The 25,074-nt window shown below is 48.8% G+C and overlaps 10 protein-coding genes across 10 annotated transcripts; 6 read left to right on the top strand and 4 right to left on the bottom strand.

The window, feature by feature from the left end:
- The first annotated feature begins 155 nt into the window (after nt 1–155).
- On the top strand, nt 156–1,413 carry P168DRAFT_293767 (uncharacterized protein). Its single transcript, XM_024837874.1, has 2 exons — nt 156–471; nt 669–1,413. Exons 1-2 carry the CDS (start codon nt 377–379, stop codon nt 1,354–1,356), a joined length of 783 nt encoding a protein of 260 aa, XP_024688784.1. The 5' UTR covers nt 156–376; the 3' UTR covers nt 1,357–1,413.
- Nucleotides 1,414–1,664: 251 nt separating this feature from the next.
- P168DRAFT_293766 (ditrans,polycis-polyprenyl diphosphate synthase) lies at nt 1,665–3,142 on the bottom strand. Its single transcript, XM_024837873.1, has 2 exons — nt 2,378–3,142; nt 1,665–2,322 (listed from the first exon to the last, which is right to left on the bottom strand). The coding sequence occupies exons 1-2, from the start codon at nt 2,865–2,867 to the stop codon at nt 1,715–1,717; spliced, it is 1,098 nt and encodes a 365-aa protein (XP_024688783.1). The 5' UTR covers nt 2,868–3,142; the 3' UTR covers nt 1,665–1,714.
- Nucleotides 3,143–3,564: 422 nt separating this feature from the next.
- P168DRAFT_307801 (exocyst subunit SEC10) lies at nt 3,565–6,498 on the top strand. Its single transcript, XM_024839139.1, has 2 exons — nt 3,565–5,871; nt 5,939–6,498. Exons 1-2 carry the CDS (start codon nt 3,694–3,696, stop codon nt 6,434–6,436), a joined length of 2,676 nt encoding a protein of 891 aa, XP_024688782.1. The 5' UTR covers nt 3,565–3,693; the 3' UTR covers nt 6,437–6,498.
- Nucleotides 6,499–7,732: 1,234 nt separating this feature from the next.
- P168DRAFT_307800 (uncharacterized protein) lies at nt 7,733–9,162 on the top strand. The gene has a single exon (XM_024839138.1). It carries the CDS (start codon nt 8,098–8,100, stop codon nt 8,896–8,898), a length of 801 nt encoding a protein of 266 aa, XP_024688781.1. The 5' UTR covers nt 7,733–8,097; the 3' UTR covers nt 8,899–9,162.
- Nucleotides 9,163–9,751: 589 nt separating this feature from the next.
- P168DRAFT_330701 (vacuolar protein sorting/targeting protein 10) lies at nt 9,752–14,765 on the top strand. Its single transcript, XM_024841617.1, has 2 exons — nt 9,752–13,790; nt 13,856–14,765. Exons 1-2 carry the CDS (start codon nt 9,973–9,975, stop codon nt 14,502–14,504), a joined length of 4,467 nt encoding a protein of 1,488 aa, XP_024688780.1. The 5' UTR covers nt 9,752–9,972; the 3' UTR covers nt 14,505–14,765.
- A 247-nt stretch (nt 14,766–15,012) lies between these two features.
- P168DRAFT_293763 (cytidine deaminase) lies at nt 15,013–16,093 on the bottom strand. The gene is made up of 5 exons (XM_024837872.1): nt 15,945–16,093; nt 15,653–15,786; nt 15,488–15,573; nt 15,283–15,364; nt 15,013–15,161 (listed from the first exon to the last, which is right to left on the bottom strand). The coding sequence occupies exons 1-5, from the start codon at nt 16,024–16,026 to the stop codon at nt 15,108–15,110; spliced, it is 438 nt and encodes a 145-aa protein (XP_024688779.1). The 5' UTR covers nt 16,027–16,093; the 3' UTR covers nt 15,013–15,107.
- Nucleotides 16,094–16,679: 586 nt separating this feature from the next.
- Nucleotides 16,680–18,239, bottom strand: amcA (putative mitochondrial ornithine carrier protein AmcA/Ort1). Its single transcript, XM_024835576.1, has 2 exons — nt 17,782–18,239; nt 16,680–17,725 (listed from the first exon to the last, which is right to left on the bottom strand). The coding sequence occupies exons 1-2, from the start codon at nt 17,890–17,892 to the stop codon at nt 16,853–16,855; spliced, it is 984 nt and encodes a 327-aa protein (XP_024688778.1). The 5' UTR covers nt 17,893–18,239; the 3' UTR covers nt 16,680–16,852.
- A 73-nt stretch (nt 18,240–18,312) lies between these two features.
- Nucleotides 18,313–19,279, top strand: P168DRAFT_330698 (CGR1 family protein). Its single transcript, XM_024841616.1, has 3 exons — nt 18,313–18,528; nt 18,604–18,749; nt 18,810–19,279. The coding sequence occupies exons 1-3, from the start codon at nt 18,471–18,473 to the stop codon at nt 18,948–18,950; spliced, it is 345 nt and encodes a 114-aa protein (XP_024688777.1). The 5' UTR covers nt 18,313–18,470; the 3' UTR covers nt 18,951–19,279.
- A 312-nt stretch (nt 19,280–19,591) lies between these two features.
- On the top strand, nt 19,592–20,996 carry P168DRAFT_244720 (uncharacterized protein; the record flags this gene model as incomplete). The annotated part of the gene is made up of 2 exons (XM_024833944.1): nt 19,592–20,199; nt 20,249–20,996. The coding sequence occupies 2 exons, from the start codon at nt 19,592–19,594 to the stop codon at nt 20,994–20,996; spliced, it is 1,356 nt and encodes a 451-aa protein (XP_024688776.1).
- Nucleotides 20,865–22,031, bottom strand: tma22 (putative RNA binding protein Tma22). The gene is made up of 4 exons (XM_024837871.1): nt 21,912–22,031; nt 21,795–21,814; nt 21,643–21,730; nt 20,865–21,582 (listed from the first exon to the last, which is right to left on the bottom strand). The coding sequence occupies exons 1-4, from the start codon at nt 21,973–21,975 to the stop codon at nt 21,164–21,166; spliced, it is 591 nt and encodes a 196-aa protein (XP_024688775.1). The 5' UTR covers nt 21,976–22,031; the 3' UTR covers nt 20,865–21,163.
- Nucleotides 22,032–25,074: the final 3,043 nt, after the last annotated feature.

Below are 25,074 nucleotides of genomic sequence, written 5' to 3'. Positions count from 1 at the left end.
TTATGCTGTTAACTAACTATTATCAGTTACTTATTTGTTAACACTTGTAATCGCAAAGCTTACCAACTTTCAGGTATAGTGTTCCTAGCGCAACTTCTTGAACCCGTATTATGGAGTGGAGAGCCTGTTCCTGAATCTTCCAGGCCACCAATGACTACTTTGGAGTCCAGTCATAACAGCAACCTCGCTCCCGGAGGATCCTCTTCGAACACCGGACCCACCTCTTGTTATCTATCGTCCTGCTCTTCTCTGGGTCGATGTCAGCTTTTCTTTGTTATACACTCTTGTTTTCATCCACTTGTTTCCTCCCTTGATCCACTCTTACCTCTGAGTGAACTCAACATCAGAGAACCCAACAGCGGCTCCCTTTCAACCCATGATGCCAGGCGTCATGGCCGAACATCATATGTCGCCTTCAAGTTTCAAGAAGCGGAAGAGGAATCAAACCGATCTCATCAGTCCGGCTGACTCGTAAGTCAACGATCAATCGCCAATGCAGGCAACTTGAGCTATCTCCATTCCCCAAGCATTTCATAATGGCCCTCTCTAGATAGGCAAGGACTTATCAAACAAATCGGAAAAGAGAGAGAACAGGCTTGGGAAGGGAATGCAGAGCAAGCCACACCTCATAAGACTTGGGACAAGAACTGACTGGCCAATTCCTATAGCACAAGACTTTTCCCCTCGACCCATAATCTCAATTCTCCCTATGGCATCGGATATCGAGACCAACCCAAGGACAATGAAGGATTCCAAACCCGTCAATCATGTCTTTCGAGGAAACGCCGTCTCCTTCAACAACCTTACATACAAACCCGACCCAACGACATGTATCAACCGCATCAAACCAGCATGACACAAGCAAAGTATTTGCCACCGAATATCTGCATCTCTTCCTCCGATATATCCTCGCCCCCAGTGTCTCCGAAGACCTTGGTTTCCTATCCTCAGCTACATAACTCCTGCACCGCTGCCTCATCCCTCCGACCCTGTCACATATGCCACAGAAAGCCGACGACGAGAGAAGCTCTCAATGCGTACACCGATTGTGGCCTATGTGGCCAACGAGCATGCTATATCTGTGTCCGACAATGCGATTCGCTTGATTGTGGTGGCTCTGTTCATATCTTAGAGGGGTCTCTTCCGTTCATTGATTCTTCTGGTAGACCGGAAGATATTATGGACAGTGGATTCCAAACGAAGAGGCCAAGAACAATTTGCTCCTGTTGTGCCATGGAAGGCGTGACTGAGACAGGGATGGAAGTTGTTAAATGCCTTGAATGTGTCCAAAATCACATAATCCGCTCTTCCCAGACAAACGGACGTGAGAAGGAAGCAAGCAACCATATGTTATAACCAGGCACATCAGTTGTTAACCTTATGATAGATTAAATAATGAAATGTATATGAGTCATGTGTGAGATCTTTTTTCTATATGTGGAATTGCTGGAATTTAACCTTAGGCCTTCTACAGACCGGAACAAAACTAGTGGGAGTAAATATTTGGACTTTATCGACTAAGTTGGGAAGAGTTGTGTATGTCTGTTTAACTGCCAATGATCAACTGGGTATGGGTTCCTTGATGTAATCAAAAGGAAAATAGAACTAATATATACAAGGTTGGTAGCTTGTCGAATTTTATATTGTTTATAATGCAAAATAATGAAAAACGCAAAGATGCATTTGTAACAGTCCATTATTCTTCTAGGCCCTATCACCGACCAAATCTCATTTGAGCGCCGGCGTAATGCCATAACCCTCTGATAAATCCCTGATACTCTACGGCTTCTCCACACCCGGAAATATTGCTAATCTTGTCACCGGTGCAGAACATCTCCGTGAGCCGAATATGCCAGGGTGGATAGCCATCTAACTTCAGAAACGACCCAAAGACCAGGAGAAGGTCGGGCTCGGGCTTTATAGATACCCCAGGAGACTCGATAGAGGATTGATCGTTGCTGTTATCATCGGAGAGTGCTGCAGCTGCTTGCGAAGGCTGCGTTGTGATTTCGCTGATTTCCGCATCGACCAGCTCCATGGTGATGTCTTCCGGGGACAGCTTCCCGTTCTGAGACATCTCTGCCAGGGTTTTGGTCAAGTCCACGAATGTCTCGCGACCATCTGTAGCAGACAGGAGAAGAACTGTAAGGGAGCCGGAGCCGGGTGCTGAGCTTTGCGTTCGTTCGCTATCCGAAGACGGGTTGTAAACAGGGTGGTGAGGGGCAAAGAGTTGCAACGCGGGCTGTCGGGAAGAATCGTAGTATGAAGACAGCTTGTTCGTGATCGTCTGGTGGAGGGGAGGGATGCAAGATTTCAGGATTCCTAAACCACTGATTAGCGACAGGTTCCATGATACAGCACAGTATCGTCCACTTACCACTCTTTTCGTACACACTCAGCACGGGGATTCCTGCGCTCATGCACCAGGCAGCAAGCTCTGCTACATCGTCCATCAATATGGCCAACGCATCATCTTCTCTTCGCATAGAAAGAACCACACTCAGGTGTTCCGGCAGCCGGTCTAGATTTTTCACATCCTTCCGGATCAACTCTGGCGTGCGGTGGTGATAGTAGATGATAGCCAGGATTCGATCCACAAGAGCATGGTATGCTTGTACGATGCGCACATATAAACCGAAGAAAATGTGGATCAAGGTATAGGTAAACTGATGTAGCTGCGACTTGAGAAAAGTCCGTATGGGTGTCTTTCTGGGCGCCTTCTTGCGCCGTTGAGTTGGTCGACGAGAAATGTCCGAGGGATCTGGTAGGTATGGCCGTAGAATTTTCTCACGTTCGGCAGCAGAGAGCTTCGTGCCGCGCGAGCGAACATCGTCCCTGAACAAATCTCGATCCCGCTGGGACACCATAACTTGACGTTTCGAGCGGTATGTACGGAATATGTGAAAAGGCGATATTTTTGGTGGAACGCAGTAGATCAAACCGGGGTTTGGTGGGTGGGAAATACAAGTGTTAACTGTGAAGTCGCTAGGTTGACATCTGTAAGCCTGGGATAGTTAGACAAGGTAACCAAGGTGGATCACTGGATAGTTAGTTAGAATTCCGTCGACCTTATCTCCTTAGAGCCTCGGTCCGCCCGCCACTCTGGTCTTAGGTAGCCATGATTACAGCGGGCTGTATGAAGTATCCCCAGGATGAAGCACATTGGATAGAATCAAGAGGAAAATTACGACACTGGATCAAATGAGTACTGGCCATCACTCTGGGGAATGGTCCATGTAATAATTCACTAATGACGTTAGATATTGCTACGTAGTCGCCCCCTGGCATCATGGCACATTGATGTAGTACATGTACTGGGTACAATCAAACAAAGCACTTATAGGAATAGAGGTAGTCTCCTAGTAATTAATGCCATTCCAAGTATCTTAAGGTACCCAACTGAACAATATGGATGAGTTGTACAGTGTAGGTACCAGATCCTCTCCGTAGTGTTACTGGCACGCCGGGAACGGGCCGGAGCTCACCTGACTTCGAGCTAACACAACTACCTTAGCTATCTAGACATGTTAACTGACCCCCCGCTCACGTCCACCTTACCTGCGTCTTTCATCAACTTCACGACCGTTGACCCGATGCATAAAATTGCAGTCAATTGATGGTCAATGCATATTTGAACCGCAGTTTCCGCGAATCCTCCTCTCATGCTGACACGGGGGTCGGCAAGCCGCAAAGATGCCGGATAATGTGTCCATGTCGGCCCAGTCGAACCCCACGTCCCGTTCCGTTTTCCCACAAGGGCCCAACTTCACTTTAGATGACTTCTCGGGTCGCGACTTCATTGTCAAAGAATTCATCGAAACGCTCTCAGATACTGCCATTTCCACCCAGCGGTCTACACTTGGACCCGCAGGTGGAAGCCAACCCTTCGACCCCAAGCCCCTCATTCGGACCTTCGAGAATGCACAGCGACGACTTGGCGAGCTTTCCGGTGACCTGGAGATCCGAGAAAATGAATTATCTGCGGCCGTACGCCGGGCGGAGGCGCAACACTCCCAGAACCTCAGTACCCTTGGCAAAAAGCTGAACCAGACCATTGAGTCCTTTCAGCAGCTGGATACGTCACTCAATGGATCGGGATTCTCTTCGAGTGAACTTGGTGGTACAACTGGTAGTATGGCCGTTGAAACAGGTCGTCGGTTGGAGGAGTTGGACCGACAGAGACGCAGAGCCCTTGATGCTCATTACTTGCTTGAATGCTGGGATGGAGTCTGCAACAGGGGCGAGATCACCCTCCTGGAGAATTTGCGGAGATCTGGAACAGGCGAAGCCAAGGTGCGCTCCGCACAGATCGCACGGCAGTTGCTCAGAATCAGCCAAAGACTTGATCCGAAGAGCTGGAACGAGTCCAGCGGAAAATCCGATGCACGGTCCGGGGGTGGGAGCGCTCCTGTGGAGGAGAACACTGAAACGGATGGACCGGTTCAACGAAATACACGAGAAATCATCGAGAAGTTCTCGGAAACATTGGAAAAAGACCTCCTGAAACAGTTCGACGAGTTTTACCGCAAGGCGAACTTTGAAGGCATGAAGGACTGTGCGACCGTGCTCCAGGACTTCAATGGGGGCGCCAGTGTGATCGCCCTGTTCGTCAATCAGCATCAGTTCTTCATTGATCGGAGCCAACTAGTAACCGAAGAAGTGGGCGGTGATCCAGAAGCCTGGGAAAAGCTGGCAGACCCTGATGCTGACCTCCTGAAAGTGGAGCCTAGCCTCCAGTCGTTGGTTGACGAAGTTAAAGTCGTGGTGCAGGAGGAGTCAGCGATCATAAAACGAGCGTTTCCCTTCTATGAACAAGTACTCGGGAAGTTTTTACAGCGCGTATTCCAGCAATCCATCCAGCAGCGACTTGAAATGGTTCTGGAAAAGGCGAATAGTGTTTCGTCTTTGGCCTTTTTACGATCGCTACAAAGCTCCCGTGGCTACATTGGCGCGTTAGTCGATGATTTGAAAGCACATGGCTTAACCGAGCATCCAGACCCGATATCCTCCCAGACGGCACTCGTCCTTGACCAACAGTTGGAGGACTTGTTTGTCCCGTACTTTGTGGGTTCTTCCTACATAGAACGGGAGAAGAAGATCCTTGAGGAATTATACACTTCTCTGCTGTTCAAGTTCACCACCTACCACGCTCGTAGGAAAAAGGCAGCCACGACTTTCATGGCATCACTGTCTAAGTCGGGAAGCGAGGTACTCTCATCTGCGCGGGACGCTTATATCAGCCGACTCGAATCTTCCGAATACTCTCCCACCCAAAGAACAATGCTCCTCCAGGTTGCTGGGCTAAATGAGTCTAGCGACCTGACAAAGCCATCGGATATAAAACTCACCGAAGAGGATGGTTTACCTAGCGTGGCTTACGCTAAGCGAATGCTCAAATGGCTTGCTGAGGGGGTTGGTAGGGGCTTAGAATTGAGCGTGAGCAGTGAAACACCGAAAGACATGCTCGCGCTGCTGAGTCTGCTCCTGTCCATGATGGGGGAGGGCTACATTGAAGTCTGCCTCGATGCCGCTCTGGATATAGCGACCTCGCAGGAGTCAGGGAAGGCGGAGCCGGACTTTGCATACCTGCCTGCGGTCCGAAGCGCTATTAGCATTGCCAATCTCATGGTCATGTGCATCAACACTCTCCTAATTCCTCTAGCGACTGCTAGTATCACCATTCGCCGAGAGATGGAGAAGAAGACCAACCTGGCAACATCGCGGATTGAAGATAAAATTAATACCATTGAACAGAAGATCATTGATGCAACACTAACCTGGGCCACCAAGTTGTTGTCAGGTCAAAGAAAAAATGATTTCCGCCTGAAGGAGGGCGATGATGCGGCTTGGTTAGAAAAATTACAAACACCGGTCAGTCCCAATTTCCATTCGTTGACATTGCAAGCGCTCTGATCTAATCTCTATCTGGCTCTTTAAGACGTGTGCTTCGCTGTGTACATTTTTAGGCCGCGTTCATAACACTGCGGTTACGGCCTTGCCATCCAGTGGCTCAAACCTGAAACAGCTGCTTACCGAGATTGCTTTGGGAACGCGCGGTCTTCTCCTTGAACACTTCAAGCGGTTTGCCGTCAACGGACCGGGTGGTCTGATGGTAACTAAAGACATGACTCAGTATACAGATCTCCTCAAGTCGTGGGACATTGATGAGCAAATCAAGGGTCCTAGTGGCGTATTGGATGTTTTGCTGGAGGTTGGCAGTCTTTTCGTTATCGGCTCTGAAGCATTGCGTGAAAGAGTCCGAGGTGGTGGTGCTGGCACTGCAAGCGGGAAAGCTGGCAGCAATGCTGGGACTAACAATGGACGCGGTCCTAGGCAGACCGAGGCTGGACTCAGTGCACAAGAGGTCCGAGCCTATGTTTCACGAAGGGAAGATTCCCACACAGCGGAGATGCAAAATGTCCTAAATACTCTGTGATTGTTTGGAGGAAGGATCTATTCTTTGGCCCCTATACTGTTAGGTACTAGGAAAGATTTTACGCTATTGTTTCTTCATGATGAATTACTATATATAACTTTGTTCCTGCCATAGATTGAATACTGATGCTTTGCTTTGAGACGAATTTATCTCCCAGCTTAGCGCCACAATGTAGGTGCCTGTCGTACTGGCGAGTTCTATGGGTAGCCAAAATTCCTCTCAACACCTACCTCGCAGTCGCAGTGGCATATCGACGACTTGTTCGTGATCAAGATAGGTCTACGGAGTATAACTTCGAGAATATAGATCGCACGTTGACATCATAGTGGAGAATGGGGTCAGGACCGGTATACCACCACGTTTGTAGGAATATCAATTGGATCTACCACCAATATTTGCTTCTCCGTCTCGTCTTCAAGAACTATATCATGCAGGGCTGACAGCTCGGCATGGGTATATATCAACTGAGCGTGGTCTTGGATAAGCCCCCAGCATGGATATAGATTGGATAATTACCAGGTTCTGTTACGATGTAACGTCTCTGCTGAACACCACACTTTACTGTAATTTATTTCTCCAGTACTTCCAGAAGTTATGAAGACTTCGATGATCTCTGCAACGTATTGCGAAAAGAATTATATCATTTATTTGCTTTTGTTCTATCTCTCTTCTTCCCCAAATTTTCCCTCTCATTCTGTTCTATTCTGTTCTACTTGATCCCATGTCATATCATGTTCATGTTTTCACCACACCCCTTCGCCGTCTGAATGCCCCTGTAATTAGGGGTCACTCCGAAATTTTCCCGTCCGATTACCTTGGTCCCAGACCGGGGTAAGCTACCCAGCTGATTGCCCCTGGTCGGCCAGCCCCATGGTTCGTTGAACGGTTAGGCTATCTCTCCTTAGTCTAATAGATGGTTTGCTCGCTGTTTCGGGCACTATCTATGCACTACTGAAATCGAACCGTCGAACTATCACTTACTATGTAATGGCGTGAATTGATGCGAGCTCTTCGAGGACATACTTTGAGCATGCTCAAGACAGTCTCAAACTGAAACAACGTCATGAAAGTCACCAAAATATGTATGAGAGCTCAAGTTGTATAGCATAATGCCTTGAATTGACATGGCTGCTGATCTCCTCTCGAATCACGAACTAACCTCGTCCCCCCTCCCCCACCCCCCGAGTGGAACTGGACTGACTATCAACTGATCAAGCCGGAGAGCAGCGGACCAGTGAAGCCAGTCAAATAGTCTGCGTGGCTCTGATCCCCTCCACCAACTCCCGCCCCCTTTTTCCCGACTCGGCACTATCCCTCATTTGTTGTGGAGTCTGTCAATCCAACGAGTCGCTTGCCACAAGCGGATTTACCCACGCGTATCTTAAAAAACCCGTTGTCCCGGGTTCTCCTGCGCCGGCTACCTTTCAACTTAGGTCGAGTCGCAATGCTTTCGTTCGCCTCCACCAAGAATCCAACAGAAGCGCTTGATTGCAACCAAGCGAGCCAACGTCTATCAAACACACCGCGACCGCTGACTCTGTTCCACCCGTGACAAGGCGCCTGATCGATTTCGGAAAACGCGACAAAGCCCGCATCATTGTTTCGAATCTGTTGGTAGAAGCCTTCTTTGTCTTTATATCGCAATTATCGAACGTCCTAATATGGACACAAGTGGTTTCATCCATGACAAATTGAAGTGGTTGGATGAGGACAGAGATCTTGACCTGACTCTGAATAAATACCATGCGCGCAGTTCCAATCCTGTTTTGGGGTCAACTCCCCAAAACAAGCAGTCTTTTCGGAGAACACTGTCCCTCAGTTCCGCCAGTATGGGTCGAAGACCGACCCTGAAGCCCCACAGGAAGCTCCCGAATTCTAGCCAGTCTGCTGGCGCACATCCGACTTTACACAACACTGTCAACGGCAACACTGATTCTCGGCCATTGTCCCCCCAAAGCCCGGCTCACCACGCACCTCGGTCCTCCACCTCCAGCATTGAACCAAATGCTCAGTACTACCGGGATCCAGAGGCTCGCCAAAAGTTGCGCGTTTCTTTATCGCCGCAGAAGTTCGACGAAGCACTCCGGTTCGGGTTTCCAGCCCCGGACAATAAAATCAATGGTCCTCGAAAGAGCTACGCTTTTGAACAAAATCGGCAGCTTCCAGATTTCGCCGCCCCATCCCTCGATGAGAAGGTGGTCTCCGGCAACACGGACGCGCAGCGGCGGACTTGGGCTTTAATGCCTGATCCTGCTTCTCCAACCCGCGAAATGACATTGAAAATGACGTTGACAAGACCCGATTTACGGTCAGAGTCACCCACTGCCGCCTCATTCCGAGACAATGATAGCTTAAAGCCTGCGAGTTTGCGCCAGGTGGATACTGCGCCCCAAGTTGGCAGTCCAGGCACGAGAGAACCTGGGTTGGTCAAGAAGATATGGCGCAAGGTTCGAAGACAATAAGGGCTGAACCCTCTATTGGGATCTCTATATATTGTTAGAGCGCCAAAGGATTATTCCAGGCTAGAGAAATGTCGTTACACGGCATCACTTGCGCCATGTGCCACGATATTATATCATAGGATGCCATTCGAAAACCCACTCTTATCTCCTCATTTTGAGAATATTTTGTGTTTGTTCCCTCGCATCGTCCTACTTTTTTGGACTCCTTCTTCTTCTTCTTCTTCTCCTCCTGATTCTTCTTCTTCTTCTTTTTTTTTTTTTTTTTGGAATACCCGAACAATTCGATATACCCTCTGGTCTCCCATACCTCTGTGCATTGTCATATAGATGTGTTTGTTATCTCATTGCTTCCATATAAATGTTCTTCAGGAAACAATTCAAGTCATTCGCAATGAAGCGGTTCAAGCCTATGCATTCCAAGCCGTCTAAATGCTATCTCGGCTTAGTTTCTACGCAAAAAGCATCGACTTCCCTTTTGCTGCCTTTTGTCTATGCTTCAGTTCTTTACATAGGGTAAGAAGGATTTGACCCAATAATTATTTTCATCCTTCGAGCGAGCCTTTGATGCAATGTACAGCGTACCATGTCGTTTCATCCGTCCAATAAGCCCACAGCCAGTCTGGGTTGTCAAACTATTTGACGTTTACTCCCTTGTATTTTTAGCACTGCGTAATATAAATAGCATTATGATCTGTAACATAAGTATCAATCATAATCATGACGCAAATAATATACTTCAATCTACCGGTAAAGTCTAGTATAAGAAAATGATTATGGCTGCCTAGTTGATACCATGTAGCGCTGATATCATTGAGCTTATCAGCACGTGATCATATCGCACCGAGGCGCCACGCAGCTAGTTACAAACATGCGCATCAGCATATTTGTCGTCAACAACTCAATCCCTTGGTATCATATCTTATACTGCGATTCGATTGCTTCCTCTGTTCCCCTTTGCAATTCACATCATTTTTCATTATCAGTCTAGTGCAACCTTTCTCCACCTGATACCCTAAAACGAGAAGGAGGCTAGCTACCAGGCAACCTTCTACCAATGTCCTGTGACCAACTGCCATGATTCCGCGATGGGCTTCCATAGTGAGCTGCCTCATACTGGCACTTTTGATGCAGATAGGCGCTGCCGCAAAATCGGAAGATCAGCTCAAAATTGAACCAAAAACGCTTAAGCTCGACGAATCACCCGCCGCGCTTTTCTATTTCGAAGGCACCGAAACAGTGCTGACCCACCTCTCCGACGGAGAACTATACCGGTCATTCGATGGAGGGAAAGAATGGGAAGTTGTCGAAACCGAGGGTGCGGCCGTGGGCCCGGTTTTGATGATTCGGCAGCATCCCTTCGACAACAAGAAAGCCTACGCCCTGTCGATAAATGGGCGCCACTGGATCACGACTGATCAGGCAAAAACGTGGAAGTCTTTTGAAGTCGCGGATACTCCGGCGTCGTACTTTTCTCCTCTAGTCTTCCACGGTTGGAATTCCAGCAAAGTCATCTTGCAGAGCGATGAATGCGCCGGCCGATATTGCATTGTGAGATCGTATTACACAACGGATGATTTCAAATCAGTGCATCTCCTTCGTGAGGGTACTGGTGGGTGTGTATGGGCCGCAGGTGATCCTCAATTCGCCGAAAATCCAGAAACACGCAAGGAGATTGAAGATCGCTCTCTTTGCGTGGTCACCGGCTTGAAGATACCCCTTCCGCATGCTTACCGTCTTGTATACTCGGATACTTATTTCAAAGATGATGGCGGTACAGAAGTGAAGCTACAAGAAGGACGAACAGTTTCGGGCGTCCAAAGTATTGTAGCAACAGAAAAATTTCTTCTTGCTGCAGCCAAGTCTAAAGGGACTGAGGAGCTTGCTTTGTACGTCACGACTGATGCCAACAGCTGGCACCGTGCAGAGTTTGACGATCACCGGATTGAAGAAGATGCATATACGGTGCTGGATGGTACCAACCACAGTCTTCAAGTGGACGTCTTGACAAGCAAAACTAGCGAGATGGGCGTTCTCTTCACATCCAACGCCAATGGCACCTACTTCACCCGTAACCTTGAGCATACAAATCGCAAAAAGACAAGAGTCGACTTTAAGCGTATTGTTGGTATTGAAGGTATCATGTTGGTAAATACTGTGAAGAACAGTGACGATGTCAGCTCCGGACGTGAAGAGAAACAGGTCGTTAGTAAAGTTACTTTTGACGATGGCCGGTCTTTCAAGTCACTGAAAGCTGGCAAGGACGACCTCCATCTCCATTCAGTGACCACTACGAAGAACATTGGACGATTATTCTCAAGCGCTACGGCACCGGGGCTAGTGGCCGGGATAGGAAATACAGGCAGCCATCTTACAGATTTTCTGGATGGCGACTTCTATATCTCAAGTGACGCAGGTGCCACTTGGAAGCTTGCCCTCGAAGGTCCCCACAAATACGAATTCGGCGATCAAGGTGCAATAGTGGTAGCGATCGAGGACGGTGATAAAGTCGACAGTATCCAATTTTCTTTCAATCACGGCAAAGATTGGAAGACGGCAAAACTTGAGCACAAGATTCGCCCTGTTACCATCACGACTGCTCCCAGTCCAGTCAGTTTAAAATTCATCGTGATTGGTGAATTAGACGGAGGCAAAACCGGGAAGCATGTTATATATACATTCGACCTCAAGGATATCCGTCAGCGGAAATGTGAAGAGAAGGATTTCGATACTAAATGGCCGGCTCGATTCAATGAAACGGGCGAATCTAATTGTGTGATGGGTCGCAGGCAATACTTCAAGCGCAGAAAGGCCGATGCTGATTGCTTTGTGGACGGAAAACCTGAAGATTTCGAGGCATTTTTTGAACCATGCAAATGTGGGATCGAAGATTTCGAGTGCGAATACAAACACGATAAGGATGGGGAGGGCTGTGTCCTTCCATCGCTATCACCTCCGGCAGGTGAATGCAAGGATCCATCTGACACATATATGGCCCCTTCGGGCTGGAGGTTAATTCCGGGCAATGCTTGCAATCGAGATGGTGGCAAGAATCTCGACGAAGAAATCCAAAAGTCGTGCAACGGGACTGAGAGTAAACCGCCATCCGGAGTTGTTGAGCCAAAGAAGAGTCGCTTCGATAAAGCCGTTGGGGCATATGTTTATCTGGAACGCCAGCCGACAAACCGAGGAGACGATGAGGCCATTGTATTGCTTACCATGGATGCCACGCTTCACATCTCAGTCGACCACGGTAAAGAGTGGCAACAGCCTGCACGCATCAAAGGGAAGAAGATTATTACAATCGCTTCGCACCCCTACAATAGTGAGGCTGCCTTCTTTCTCACATCCGGGACTGAGGGATTCTATACTGTCAACCGTGGGCAAAGCTTCGAGGTCTTTGAAGCGCCGATTCCTCCAGTCAAAGATAGCCAGATTCCCACCCTTACATTCCATCCGCAGTACCCTGATCGGCTGATCTGGATGGGAGGGGTGGACTGCCCCTCCATCAACTGCCATTCCGATGCTTATTATAGCGATAATCGTGGCCATGACTGGAAACTTCTTCTTCGCTATGCTAAGAAATGCGAGTTTGGGTCTAGAGAGAATCTTGCTGAAAGCATGAATCTCATATTTTGCGAACAGCATCGGGATGAAAACGCTGCCAACAAACAGATACGGCTCCTATCCAGCGACGACTTCTTCACGAGTCCGCCAAAGGAAGTTTTCGACCTAGTTTATGATTATGCCACCATGTCCGAGTTTATCATTGTGGCTTCTCCCGACCCGAACGACCCGAAATCTTTAGCTGCTAGCGTCAGCGTGGATGGCAAGACCTTCGCAGGGGTTAAGTTTCCCCCGAATGTCCAGGTGCCTGAACAAAAAGCGTACACTGTCCTCGACAGCTCTGGCCATGCCGTGTTCCTACACGTGACAGTGGGTAACGTCGATGGGGGTAGATACGGCTCCATAATCAAGAGCAACAGCAATGGCACTACTTATGTTCTCAGCCTTGCAGCAGTGAGTCAAAGTGATGAAGGCTACGTTGATTTTGAGAAGATACAGGGCATGGAAGGGGTGGCACTTGCAAACATTGTCAGCAATACAGACGCGGTATCAAAGGGTGCCCCGAAAGCGATTAAAACGATGATCACCCACAACGATGGAGCACAGTGGGCGTTGCTGCCCCCTCCCCTGAAAGACGCCCGAGGCAAGCCTTTTGAATGCTCTACAAAGAGTGTAGAAGAGTGTTCTCTCAATCTCCATGGTTACACAGAACGCAAAGATGAGAGGGACACGATGTCCTCAGGCTCCGCAATTGGCCTCATGATGGGCATGGGCAACGTTGGCAGTCAGCTGGCTGGCACAGAAGATGCAGACACCTTTCTTACAACCGACGGAGGATTCACATGGAAATTCGTCAAGAAAGGAAAACATATATATGAATTCGGCGACGCCGGCTCCGTCATTGTGATTGTGCCTGACTTCAACACCACCAAGGTTCTATATTATAGTACCGATGAGGGCGACAGCTGGGAAGAGTTCGCTTTCTCAGATGTGGACATGTACATTGACGACATCACCACAGTGCCTTCCGATACTTCGAAGAAATTTCTCCTCTGGGGCAGACATACGGATTCCAGCGACCTAGTCACCGTCAACATTGACTTTAGCGGACTCCGTGACAGACCGTGCTCTCTGGATGAGACCAAAGAAAATGACGATTACTATCTCTGGGAACCGAAACACCCTTTCCAGGAGGATAACTGCCTCTTTGGTCATGTTGAGCAGTACCATCGCAAGAAGACGTCAGCCCAGTGCTGGAATGGATGGAAAGAGCCACATGTCCACAGTATCGGAAACAATTGCACCTGTACCCGGGCTGATTTTGAATGGTGAGTCGCCTTTCCCTTCTGAATTAACACAATAGGCAGCAATAGTAACCTTGTCCCTCTACTAGTGATTACAACTATGAGCCTCAAAATGATGGTAGCTGTGCTCTCGTTCCCGGGCTGCCCATGCCCGATGCAATGGCTATCTGCAAGGAAGACCCGGACAGGATCGAATATTGGGAACCAACGGGTTACCGACGAATTCCGCAAACGACATGCGTGGACGGTCATCAAAAGTACGACCAAATAATTTCCAAACCATGCCCTAGCAAGGAAGAGGAGTACCGAAAGAAACACGGAATAAGCGGAGCCGGTCTATTCTTCGCAATCGTCATACCGGTTCTTGTTGCGGGCGCAGCCGGTTACTTCGTCTACACCAAATGGGATGGCAAATTCGGCCAAATTCGCCTTGGCGAGAATACCGGCGCTTCTCAAAGACTGCTGTCGCGGGATTCCTTGCTCGTCACTGTCCCAATTGCAGTCATCGCCGGCATTGTGGCCGTCGCTCGCGCCATTCCACTCCTCGTCTCCAGCCTCTGGCGCAGTGCTAGTGGATATGCGCAGGTCGGACGCGGTAGATCTCACGGTTACTCAAGGCCATACGCATCCCGAGGCTCCTTCGCAGCCCGGCGGGGCGATTATGCCAGCGTTGTCGACGACGAGGACGAGCTTCTCGGTGTGGAGGATGCCTCCATTGACGAAGATGATGAGCCGTAGCGGTATTTGTCAATTTGGCTAGTCTAACGTGACACAATACCCCCTGCGTTGTAACAAGACGATCGAGTCTGATATACCTGGTTTTCCGCTTCTCAGTTGAGACGGATATCCGGACTAGTGATTGGGCGTTTTTTTGTTGCTTGATGGAGAACATTATATAATGATGGAGATGACAGACGATTGGGAAAGCGAGTATACCTGAAGATGTAACAATTATGATGGATTTGAACGATTAGTGTTAGAATGTGCTTTATCCTTCTCCTCTTTGTCTTATCTCCTTGGACTTGTACTAAATGGAGTATATGACTGCTTGAATGTATTAAACGTAGGCTTGTAGATTTCATGGGCTTTCAACCCCAGCCAGTAGCTTCTACAGCATCAGAAGATTTACCTGTGCATATATCTCATTAATGCAACTGTAACACTTAACACAGTCGACTCTTCTTCCTACTCGACGAGCCTACAAGAATATGATACTAAGCTAGTCAAAAGAATGCAACAGATGCATGAAACTATACTGGCTAATGAAGTCCTATACTTAGACTCAAGCAACTTAGCATTCAGCATTGACTGAAAAGGAAAAGGATCCCATCCCAAAAAACCCTACGATGAGGCACTGCTCTCAAGATCATCAGGCCCAAACGAATTAGGCAATATCTATAAAAAAATCAGCATCGAGTCTAATAATTCCACAACCAATCAAAAACAACGCATAGAAACAAGATTCCGCAATGGTTGACTGATATAAGCAAGCAAACGATTCGCAGGGTCCAAATACCTCGCCCATAGTAGTAACAGTGTAGTTACCGTCCTTGTCATACATGTAGATAGGGAAAGAGGGGGTCGCAAATTCCCTCATGCTGTTTTACATGCATTAGCGTTGCCGATTTATGCGCGAGGTCCCGAAGGGATAGAAGTGCTCGGCCATATTCAAGATACGACTCGACTTGACTCGGTTCAGGTAAAACATAGATGGTACTCACTATTGCCGACACATGCCACACGGAGACGCAGGAGGCGAGATGTCAGTAGCGACGGCGATGGCTTTGAAGTTTTGGTGGCCGGCGACCTGGATGTGTTACCAGTGGACGAGTGGAAACCATTTGGGTTTATGATAAGCAGGTTTGGTTTTGATGGTGAAAACATACTACTGCAGTGCCGAATGCGACTCGCTCCGCACAGGTTCCGACTGGGAATGAGGCATTTTCGACGTTGGCGCCTTGGATGAATTCACCGGAGTGGGTGAGGAGACATGCGCCGACGCGGAATTTGGAGTAGGGGCCTGTTTATGTTTAGGAATTGATGTCAAGAATATACATGTATATATATATATATATATATATATTATATGGTACATGCAGAAATTCTGCATGATGGACCTCTCATTGGGCACTCATGACGTTTATCCTATCTTTGTTTTGTAAAACCGCACGGACTTACAGTATGCAGAGGCCTTGGCAGCGATGGCCTTGGTGGACAGAGTCTCCAGCTCTTGGGCGGAGAGGGTAGATGAGGAGGCCATAATGGTAGTGAGATAATGCAGTCAGATGAATATTGAGTGAGAGTAGTGTAGAAAGAAAGAAGAAAGAATAGATGAGAAAGAACAATTACTTGGCCAAGTCCGCTTAAGATCGGTGATATCCGCTGCGGTTGATAAGCCACAGGAAACGGCACGATCTCGGTTTAACATCTCATGTTCCCGGTCAGTATAAATTAATGTCTTCGTAGGAAACAGTAAGGCAAGTATGTTTAAGAAATGAAGTTGGGCTTCTACTATTTGAAATCTTACAACAATACATGCGAGGAAAAAAGACACCGTCGTTCTGCGTACAACTTGCGATTGTTATGCCCACGGCCATGACGTCCAAATTCATGATGCTGTATATTGATTGCACTGCAACCCCTCTCTATGGGTTTCAGATGTAGTAGAGTAGTAGATCCAAAGATTTTCAACTGCAGATCTTGAAGTGAAGGCTCAAATATATCCATCCGGTCTTTATGAATATTATCAACAAGGACAATGGTTTATTGTTCAGTCAATCATCGACACCGATCTTTGGTGTCATCTATCTATATAAATCCCCACGATTCAACCATGTCTATAGACAACTTTTATAATTCTGCGCCCAATGCCCGACTGATGTATGTGTTCAAATAGGAAAAAGAAAAGGAAATCTCGGTCTAAAAACAAAACTATAGGTATCACTCGAAAAAAGAAAAGAAACTCGAGACGGTAAAGAGAGGGTAGCAAACATGAAAAGGAGAAAAAAAAAAAGTGAAAAGAAAAAGATAGTCAGAGAGAGAGAAGGAGAAAGAAAACAGAAAGTAAAAACAAACTAGGAAAAGTGTCATCCAAAATAATTCCGTAACCCTTCATAAACTGTGAAAATGAACGCTGAGCTCGGTGCAGAGCGTGCGCAAGTGATGCCGCAACCTCGATAGAGAGCTCTGAATCCTTGCTGCTTCCATAAGGTTTTCCCGGCGTTCCAGAAAGTCAGTCGTTGGCCATTGACTGCCGCGATGTCCTCTGTTTGAATCCGGGACTTGATCGTGTCGGCAGGGTAGAACAGAAAGTTATAGCTGATACCGGCAGCCGCCCCCGCTATCATTTGCTGATGAATGGGCAGCGACGCCGAATTGGGGTCGGCAGGGCCAACCGCCGACTTTTGTTGATTGTATGTTCGGAATAATCCCGACACACCTTCGTAACCGCCAAACCAGGCGGCGCCGCCCCCGGTTTCCCGGATCAGTGTCCCGAACTGGCCCCGCCAGAACCCAAGAATACCATCCTGGCGAAAGATCGCTACCGCATGTGCCAGCGGCCCCGCTGGCGACTTTCCAGGGCTTGCCAGAGACACTTGGATCCTGCACTTGATGAGCTCGATCGGGGTCAGAGCAAGCGAAGTGATGGAACCGGAGGCGGCGCCACTCAGCAATAGAGCGGAGTAGGGTAGAGACTCGGCAGAGGAGTAATAGGTGGATTTCAAGATATCCTGAATCAGGCGATAGCTCCAGAAAAGGCAGCTATTCTCGATTGCAGCCCCCGTTAGAGGAGCACTGATGCCCCGGTAGAGGCTCTTGAAGCCATCCGCATGAACGGACTGACGAAAACAATCTAATGGTCCCGTGTATCGAAGAGGGAGGTGATCCGGCTGTGACTGAAGACGGACTTTCACCGTGTCAAAAGGGTATTCGATGACTTTGCCCGCCGACCCTGCCGCCTGCGAAGTTGTTAGCACCATCCACGTGACGTCGCGAACCGCAAAAAAGCACTTACCGAGCCGAAGACAACATCCTTGAAAGCCTCGAACCCCTGGTTGGGGGGTAATGTAGGTAGTTCTATCGACATTTCATTGTTGACGCTTGTCGCATGATCTGCAGCTGCCATGGAGGAATGAGATTGTGTGGCCAAGAGTACCAGATATCAAGTTATAAAGAATGAAAGAGCACAGCGAAGGGGTGGTTTTAACGAGTGACCATTTTATGGTGCCGCGAAAGGTTTGAGAGAGGGATTTAAAAGGAAAGTCTTGGAGGAATGAGGAGGGGGGGTGTGTTGGAATCAACGAGGGGTTTTCTGCATCGGGAGTCCGGTTCACGGACGAGTCGGACTCACCCTAAGACAGCATCGCTTGAACCAGCCCAATGGGATGATAGAAGAGATACTAGTAACTGGTAGGAAGTGAGTGGGGAAGAAAGACGGTGGGTTCTGGGCGGGGAGAGGTGGGTTGATTTCGTGGCGGTTACTGCGATAATTTCCTAGGCCAGGAACCGGTCAGAGTAGAAAGACTAAGAGTCATCAGAGGCAAACGGATCGGACTGTGACTTCTGCCGAGATCCGGTTATCTGATCGGTCTAAGATAACTTTTTCCTCAAGTCGACCAAGGGGAAAATTCTCATGGGAACTCTCCTCTCTTCTGATCTCCCTCTTTCCCACTCTCTCCCCGTTGGATTTCTTTGATTCTGACGATGTCGTCCACGGGTTCTGCTCCTTCCGGTGCTACCGCTACAGGCATGCGGAAAAATGGTATGGATTTGGCAAATTTAAAACCCCACTTTTCCCTGGTCTCCCATGCTAATACCTCTTTCTTCGGACCCGCAGGTAAAAACTGGCATGTCACCAAAAAGGCTTTCCGCCCAACTAGCGGCCTGACTTCGTATGCGAAAAGACAAGAAACGCGGAAACAGCAAGATGCCATCAAGGAGCATGAAAAGGAATTGAGGGATGAAAAGGAAGCGGAGCGACAGGTCAGAGGAGACCGATCATATTCCCTACACGAGGACACCTCTTGCTGACTTGGCTTACAGGCGCATATCCAGAGAATCAAGGATCGTCGAGCGGCGAAGGAAGAGAAAGAACGCTACGATAAGATGGCCGAGAAAATGCACCACAAGCGGGTGGAGCGATTGAAGCGCAGAGAAAAGCGCAACAAGCTGCTCAACTCATGATTATGACATGACAATTTCTAATAAGAGTATGAGGCTTTAATCAAGTACTGCTGTGACGACCGATCTATGTTGGCATGTATGGTTTTCCCCTTGTTTTCTTCCTAACGCGTCTTTCTTTCCCAGGTCTATGTTCAATATACACTATGCGGTTTCGTTTGGTTTAAATTGTAAATAACTACTACACGGCAAAATTTCGGTGGGCAACTGCTAGTGGAAGAGAATCGATATAGCGAGCTAGGAGTTGGCTTCAATTTGCAAAAGTTTCAGGGTGGTGGATTTCATGCACGCACAGATACCCTATTAGAGAAAATCAGAGACAGACACGGGATCTTTCATTTTAGGCATTCGCTCCGAACCTGTTGGTCATCGTGACCTTGCGGACTCTTCTTCCAAGGCGTGTTGATCCTTGCAAGAATGAGGGATGGTGAGGGTGGGCTCCGAGGCGCCGATCGGCCTTGGCGCCTTGTAATATCACGCTCAACCGTCCTTTCCCTCCGTCCAGCATCGTCCGTTGTCGATGTAATTCTCCTATTCCACCCGTTCCACCTGAGTAGCCAGTCTCAGGATCAAAGTTCCGATAATTCAAGCTAAATCCCGCCTATACCCTTCCTATACGGGTGAGATGTTCGGAGACCGTAAAGATGGTGTTCCCGGCCCAGCAGCTCTCCGCCACCTCGTCGCTGATCCATGGGCCTCCTCCCGCCGGTAGCCAGAAGACCGCATCATCCGGTCCTAGTACGACGGTCGCTGAGTGTCAACCGATCGATAGGCCTGGGGGTAACCCGGCTCCACAAAGCACTGGAGAGCACCGCGCTCCGTTCCAGTTTACACATAGACCTCAACACCCTCGCGAGAAACAGCAGAGCCGTTATCTCGACACTGTCTCCTTAGACCCGCATAGACTCCGACCGCGACACAAGCATAAACACACCAAATCCCGGGACGGCATCCTACCACGGAGAATGAATCAATTTGCGTCGAGCACAGGCGCGAGGGGATTATTGCAGACGTGGTCCGGTGGACGGGAGAAGGACACCGAAGCCGACAATGCTCTGCTTCGGCCGATGACCCGTGAAACAACTCGGTCGGGCTGGGGGTCGGACTCCACGGCGTTTGGTGCTGGCAGCAGAAACAGCAGCTTATTCGATGAGATTGACAATGGCCGTCACATTGCTTCAGTCAAGCGACAGGACATACAATCAATGGGGGACTTGGAGCAGGTGAGAGATCGGCGGAAACAAGGTGAAGAGTAAGGCTTGTCTCTGGGTTATTAGGGTTGCGCTGACTACGAATGCTAGATATCTACGGACTGCCTTGTCGTTGATTGGAACCCTTGCGACTGATATCACCCGTCGGCTGGATTATACGTACTACAACTTGCTTGAGAAGATTGCGGCTTTGAATGCAACCGTCGCTTCATTCCAAGAATTGTCCAATTCCACATCGACTCTGTTCAATGACTTTGAAAGAGAAACGACCAATCTGGAACATGAGGTCCGCAAGCAGTTTGGGGAGTTGAATGAGTTCCAGCCGCAGATACAAAGGATAGAGTCGTTGGAGGAGCGCATGCGAGTCGGTCGGGTGAAGGCCGAGGCCCTCAACGCGAAGCTCGAAGAAATGCGGGACGAAGTACATCGCTGGGAAGAGAAAGAGGTAGAGTGGCAGACGCGAGTCACGAAACGCCTTCGCATTATCTGGGGGCTGGTTCTATCAGGCGTGCTCGCGTTCATGATAGCATGTATCATTCAGATCTGGCCGACTGCGGTGTCCCAGGGGACCAACATGTCGCCGCTGGCAGAGGTGCTAACTAATCATTCCACGTCTCTACTTTGGCAAGCGCAAGGGCAAAATATCGCGAAGCCTATATTGTTAGGCGAGGATACCAGACAGGAAAGTGATTATCTGTCTCTCCACCCATCCCGTCTTGCACCGCACCAGAGCAGTCACCAAGTCAGTGTGTCAAATAAGGCTGCCTCGTCGACCGATTCAGACCAGAGTGCGGAGACAATTGACTCAAGCTTCTCGAGAATTCTTGATGAACTCTGATCAAGATTGTGACAGGACTCAATTTTTGCATCTTACGTTGGCATGCGGAGCGTGCTGGTCCCCTCCGCAATTTTGTCACATCTCCTTTCCTGTTTGGCTTTACAAGCGTTTCTATAAATTTCTGCAAATAGTCATAGCATAATACCCAGCGTCAAGCGATCGAGTGCCTATTGTGGCGCACTGCTTTTCTTCTTCTTATCCTCGATGAGTTCGATATTCGCCTCCGGGATCTCCTTCCCGTACACCTCCAGGAGCCACTCCTTCACATCCTCGCTCACATCTCCCTGCACCGTAATTTCCTCGGTCCCAGCAGACGACTTCGTAACCGAAGACCCGGTAGCGAATTTCTTCCCAAGCTCCTTGGCGACCTTCTTGTTCTCCAGACCGTAGACCTCTAACCCAGTGATGACACTGACGTGTTTGCGCTTGTTCCGCTCGACGCGCTTGATCTGGACCTTGGAAGCCGCCTTGCGCTCTGCGTCGCGCGCTTCTGCAAGAGCAGCCTTGGCCTCCTTCTTCGCGGCGTCCTTCGCAGCCCGTTCCTGGACAGATACTTTCAAAGTCGATAGATTGGAGCTGAGAGCGTCTGCATCCGAAGATCATTAGCTGAGTCTGAATTGGCACCCAGGAGAAAAGTGTATCGAACCTTCAGAGTATAAGTGCTCATACAGATCAGGATGATTGCTCTTCAACCACTCCTCGCATTTTTTCGCCTTGCCGCCGAACTCGCAGTACTGAACAACATTGTGTCAGCGGGGGATATACACGGATCCGTCGTGTCCCCAGACGAGCTCATACCTCAGGCGGTAAACTGCACACTGCCGTGATACCAATAGTTAGTCTCTCACTTATAAAAGTAGGAAGGACGAAACGCCCATATCTGGAATCAATCGCATGGCTGTTGAACGAACTCACCACCGCAATATACAACATGTCTAGCCTGGGGCTCGGCCGGGCCCGACTGGGCTACTTCAGACATAGTAGTGAATGTATTTGATGCAAGCTTCTGGTTGAAAAGCTTGGTGTCGCGGTCTTGAGAAGCGGGTAAATTGAATTCACATCCCACGTCGGATGGGCTATCGATAGGTCCGACGCGCGGGGTTAGGAGCTACCGCCTATATTGGGCTAACCGGGTTGGGTTAGACTAGTATATGAGGTAGGTGGGCTCTTTGTATACCATCATCTTCTTTTGATCTTGTATAAGTGAACAAGTACCTGTTGTTGACTGATATTCTCGTCGTTGGATACTGTGGGATACATATTATATGTCATGGTTGAGTATGAGATTATTTGCTTGAAATCTGCGCTCCAATGTTGATTTCATTCCTACTGCTGAGCATCACCTCCTTGATCACTACATTTCGTCCCAGTTTTTGCTTTATTATTTGCGTATATAGCACCATTTGGCCGAAGGGGGCATTCTATGGATACGGTGTGTTATTCTCCGACAGATTTATGAGAACAAAGAAGGCTGCATTGCGGCTACGTCGGAATCTCTCAATGGCATGTTCGATAGTCACACCGCTCGGATTGTTACGCCTCGACAGCTCATTCTCTATGACGAAGTATGACCTCGATGGCAGTGGTAAGCTTCCCATTATTGGAATTATTATTATACTAATATACCTGCTCAAGGGATCATAGGATGGCTGATGTGGTTGACCAGTCGTTCCGTCATTATCCACGCTCACTCAGTCTGTCAGGGTGTCTGAGTAAGAGGCGGCATATGTCATGGCTGGACAGGCTAACAGTCCTGATGGCTTTAGCCATGTATCAGCTTATCTCATAGGCTTGTAGCAGCAATAAGGGGCTTTGAATTGACTTTATGGAGCACGTATTTCTCGAGCGCGATAGTATGTAAGTCTGAAGGATAACGCAGCTGGATTACTGATATACAGGCTGCCACCGGTACCAAAAGCAGGATTGTTCAGGGAAACCTGTTGGTTTCAAGGTTTTTCCAATGCACAAAACCCTGCTCAATAGTTTTTATCTGCAAGTTTGGTCGGTTGTTTCCATGTCGGGGTAGCTCCGAGATACTACTACTACCAGCACCACCATCACCACCATCACCACTGATAACAGGATGGCTACCATCTGACCGCATTCAAGCTAGAAGAGAGCAATAAATGGCAGTGTCTTTGACATGTCTCACGCAATTCTGATGGCTTTCGCCGTGTATCAGCTTATCACAGAACACTAGCATGTTACATCGCTAGTATGCGAGCTGCTGGGAGCTTATCTTTGAGAAAGATTGCACTCCTAGCTTGGATAAACGGGGACATTCCACTAGGAAACAGATAGCAAGAGATACTTGAAATGAAACCCCACAGACTAAAAGCAAAGAGGAAAGAGGGGGCGATATCCCAGCGATCTCCTTGCATCTTTGACGCCTATCTATAGCGGAGGACGTGCGGACTGCGGAGTCTCCAGACGTACTCCTTCCTCTGACCTCTGCCCCCGTGTATTTTCTATTCGCGGGATCGCCCGGGGATGCGTACTGCAGTGGCTGAAAGACCTCCTACCCCTCTGGATTAGATTATCTATTCCCTGGTTCTGATTTGGCATCTGCACGTGGGGGACTTTATGCTCCACAGCTTTCGGTCATCGCGTAATCGTACTTTGGGATGAAACAGATTGCACGACCAGTAAGATGTGGTGTCGTTGATCCAGTGGCATGTATCATAACGTAGAGAAGATATAAACATCCACTTGGTAGAGTAGGTCGAATGAGCAGGGTAGAGTGACATAAGAACCAGTTCTTGAACCAGATAGGGCGAGGCATTATCAGTCCCACAGCCATGCCATACCTCAGAGTATGGCACCTCGTATCCTCCCACCTAGATAAAGGAGTGATATCGAAACCATAGAACATACGTTACACATTTCACACCGTCCGCGTATGTGGACCGAGCTCGACTACCGTGGAGACAGCTGACTGGCGGGTGCCTCGAGAGACTTTCCCCGACATCCGGGATCAGATATTGAGGCGCGTCCCTCCCCTCACCGGTGCAGGAGAGGCTACGTAGGGTTGGTGTGACGTGAGGTTGGATTGGGCCGGACTGGACGGAAGGCTTGATAAGATCTTCTTTTAAATTGAGATTGAAATTGAAAATGGAATATAATATGTGTGGTCAGTCTTGTTGTCATTGCGGTGTTACACGGCGGGGTTAACTCTAACCTTGAGAGTTGCGGATTGAGTTATACTGCAAGAGGGGTATCGTATCTATTCAGTCAGTGTAATTCTCAGATGATTATCAGGAATGCAAGCTCGAGTCCCGAGCGTCGACGCGTTAACTAACTAGTTCCGCAGAGATTTTCTCAGCAACTAAGTTTCGAGCAGGGTTGTATACCGACTAGTATAGCGCCCACTACCCTGCCCAACGGCCCACCCTGTTTTGGATTCAAAATAAAGCAGGCATCCCTCCCGCCGCCTGGTCGCATTTCTATCGGCGGGCCCCGGGCCGAAAGCAGGGTTTTGCCTTCCTTCTTTCGTGCCAGTCAATCTATTTCCGAAAAGTATTGATTCACTTATGAGACCGAGTAGGAGGCTAGGAGCACGGGCCGCTATAAATAGGCCGTGCTCTGGAGGTCTGTAGACGATCAGTGATCAACCCCTGGCTGGTGGATGCTGGTGAGCAGGGGCTGTTTCGACGGTTGGACTTGGTAGGGGTTGTTTTGTTGATCGTAATGAGTATACATTGGTCCCGAGGTATACTCCTGCTGGCCTGGAGCCTGTATTTGGATTAGGAGCATGGCGAGGTAATTGAGTCACGCCAAAGTATGACCAAAGCATGTTATGCCTACTGTTCTATCCCTCACAAATGTACGAATATGTGGATCATGACATGGTCATAGTAGCGCCATATTACATACTACTATAGCCACTCTCACCTCGGCATCTTTGCTCCCCTTGACAGTCCCAATCCGATCGCCAGCAACTGACACAGGAAGCATGCAACAACCAACACTGCACGGGCCCCAAGAGAAACCCAGAGAAACCCACTTCGCCAATCAGCACATGCATGGCGTGATAAGAGGCTGGCAGGACTCCTGCTTTGCCCCTCGTGCACGGGCGTAC

Source organism: Aspergillus campestris (assembly GCF_002847485.1).
Source record: "Aspergillus campestris IBT 28561 chromosome Unknown P168scaffold_16, whole genome shotgun sequence".
NCBI lineage: Eukaryota > Fungi > Ascomycota > Eurotiomycetes > Eurotiales > Aspergillaceae > Aspergillus > Aspergillus campestris.
The sequence above is the reverse complement of the archived record's forward strand: the minus strand, read 5'-3'. Positions and strand labels throughout refer to the sequence as shown.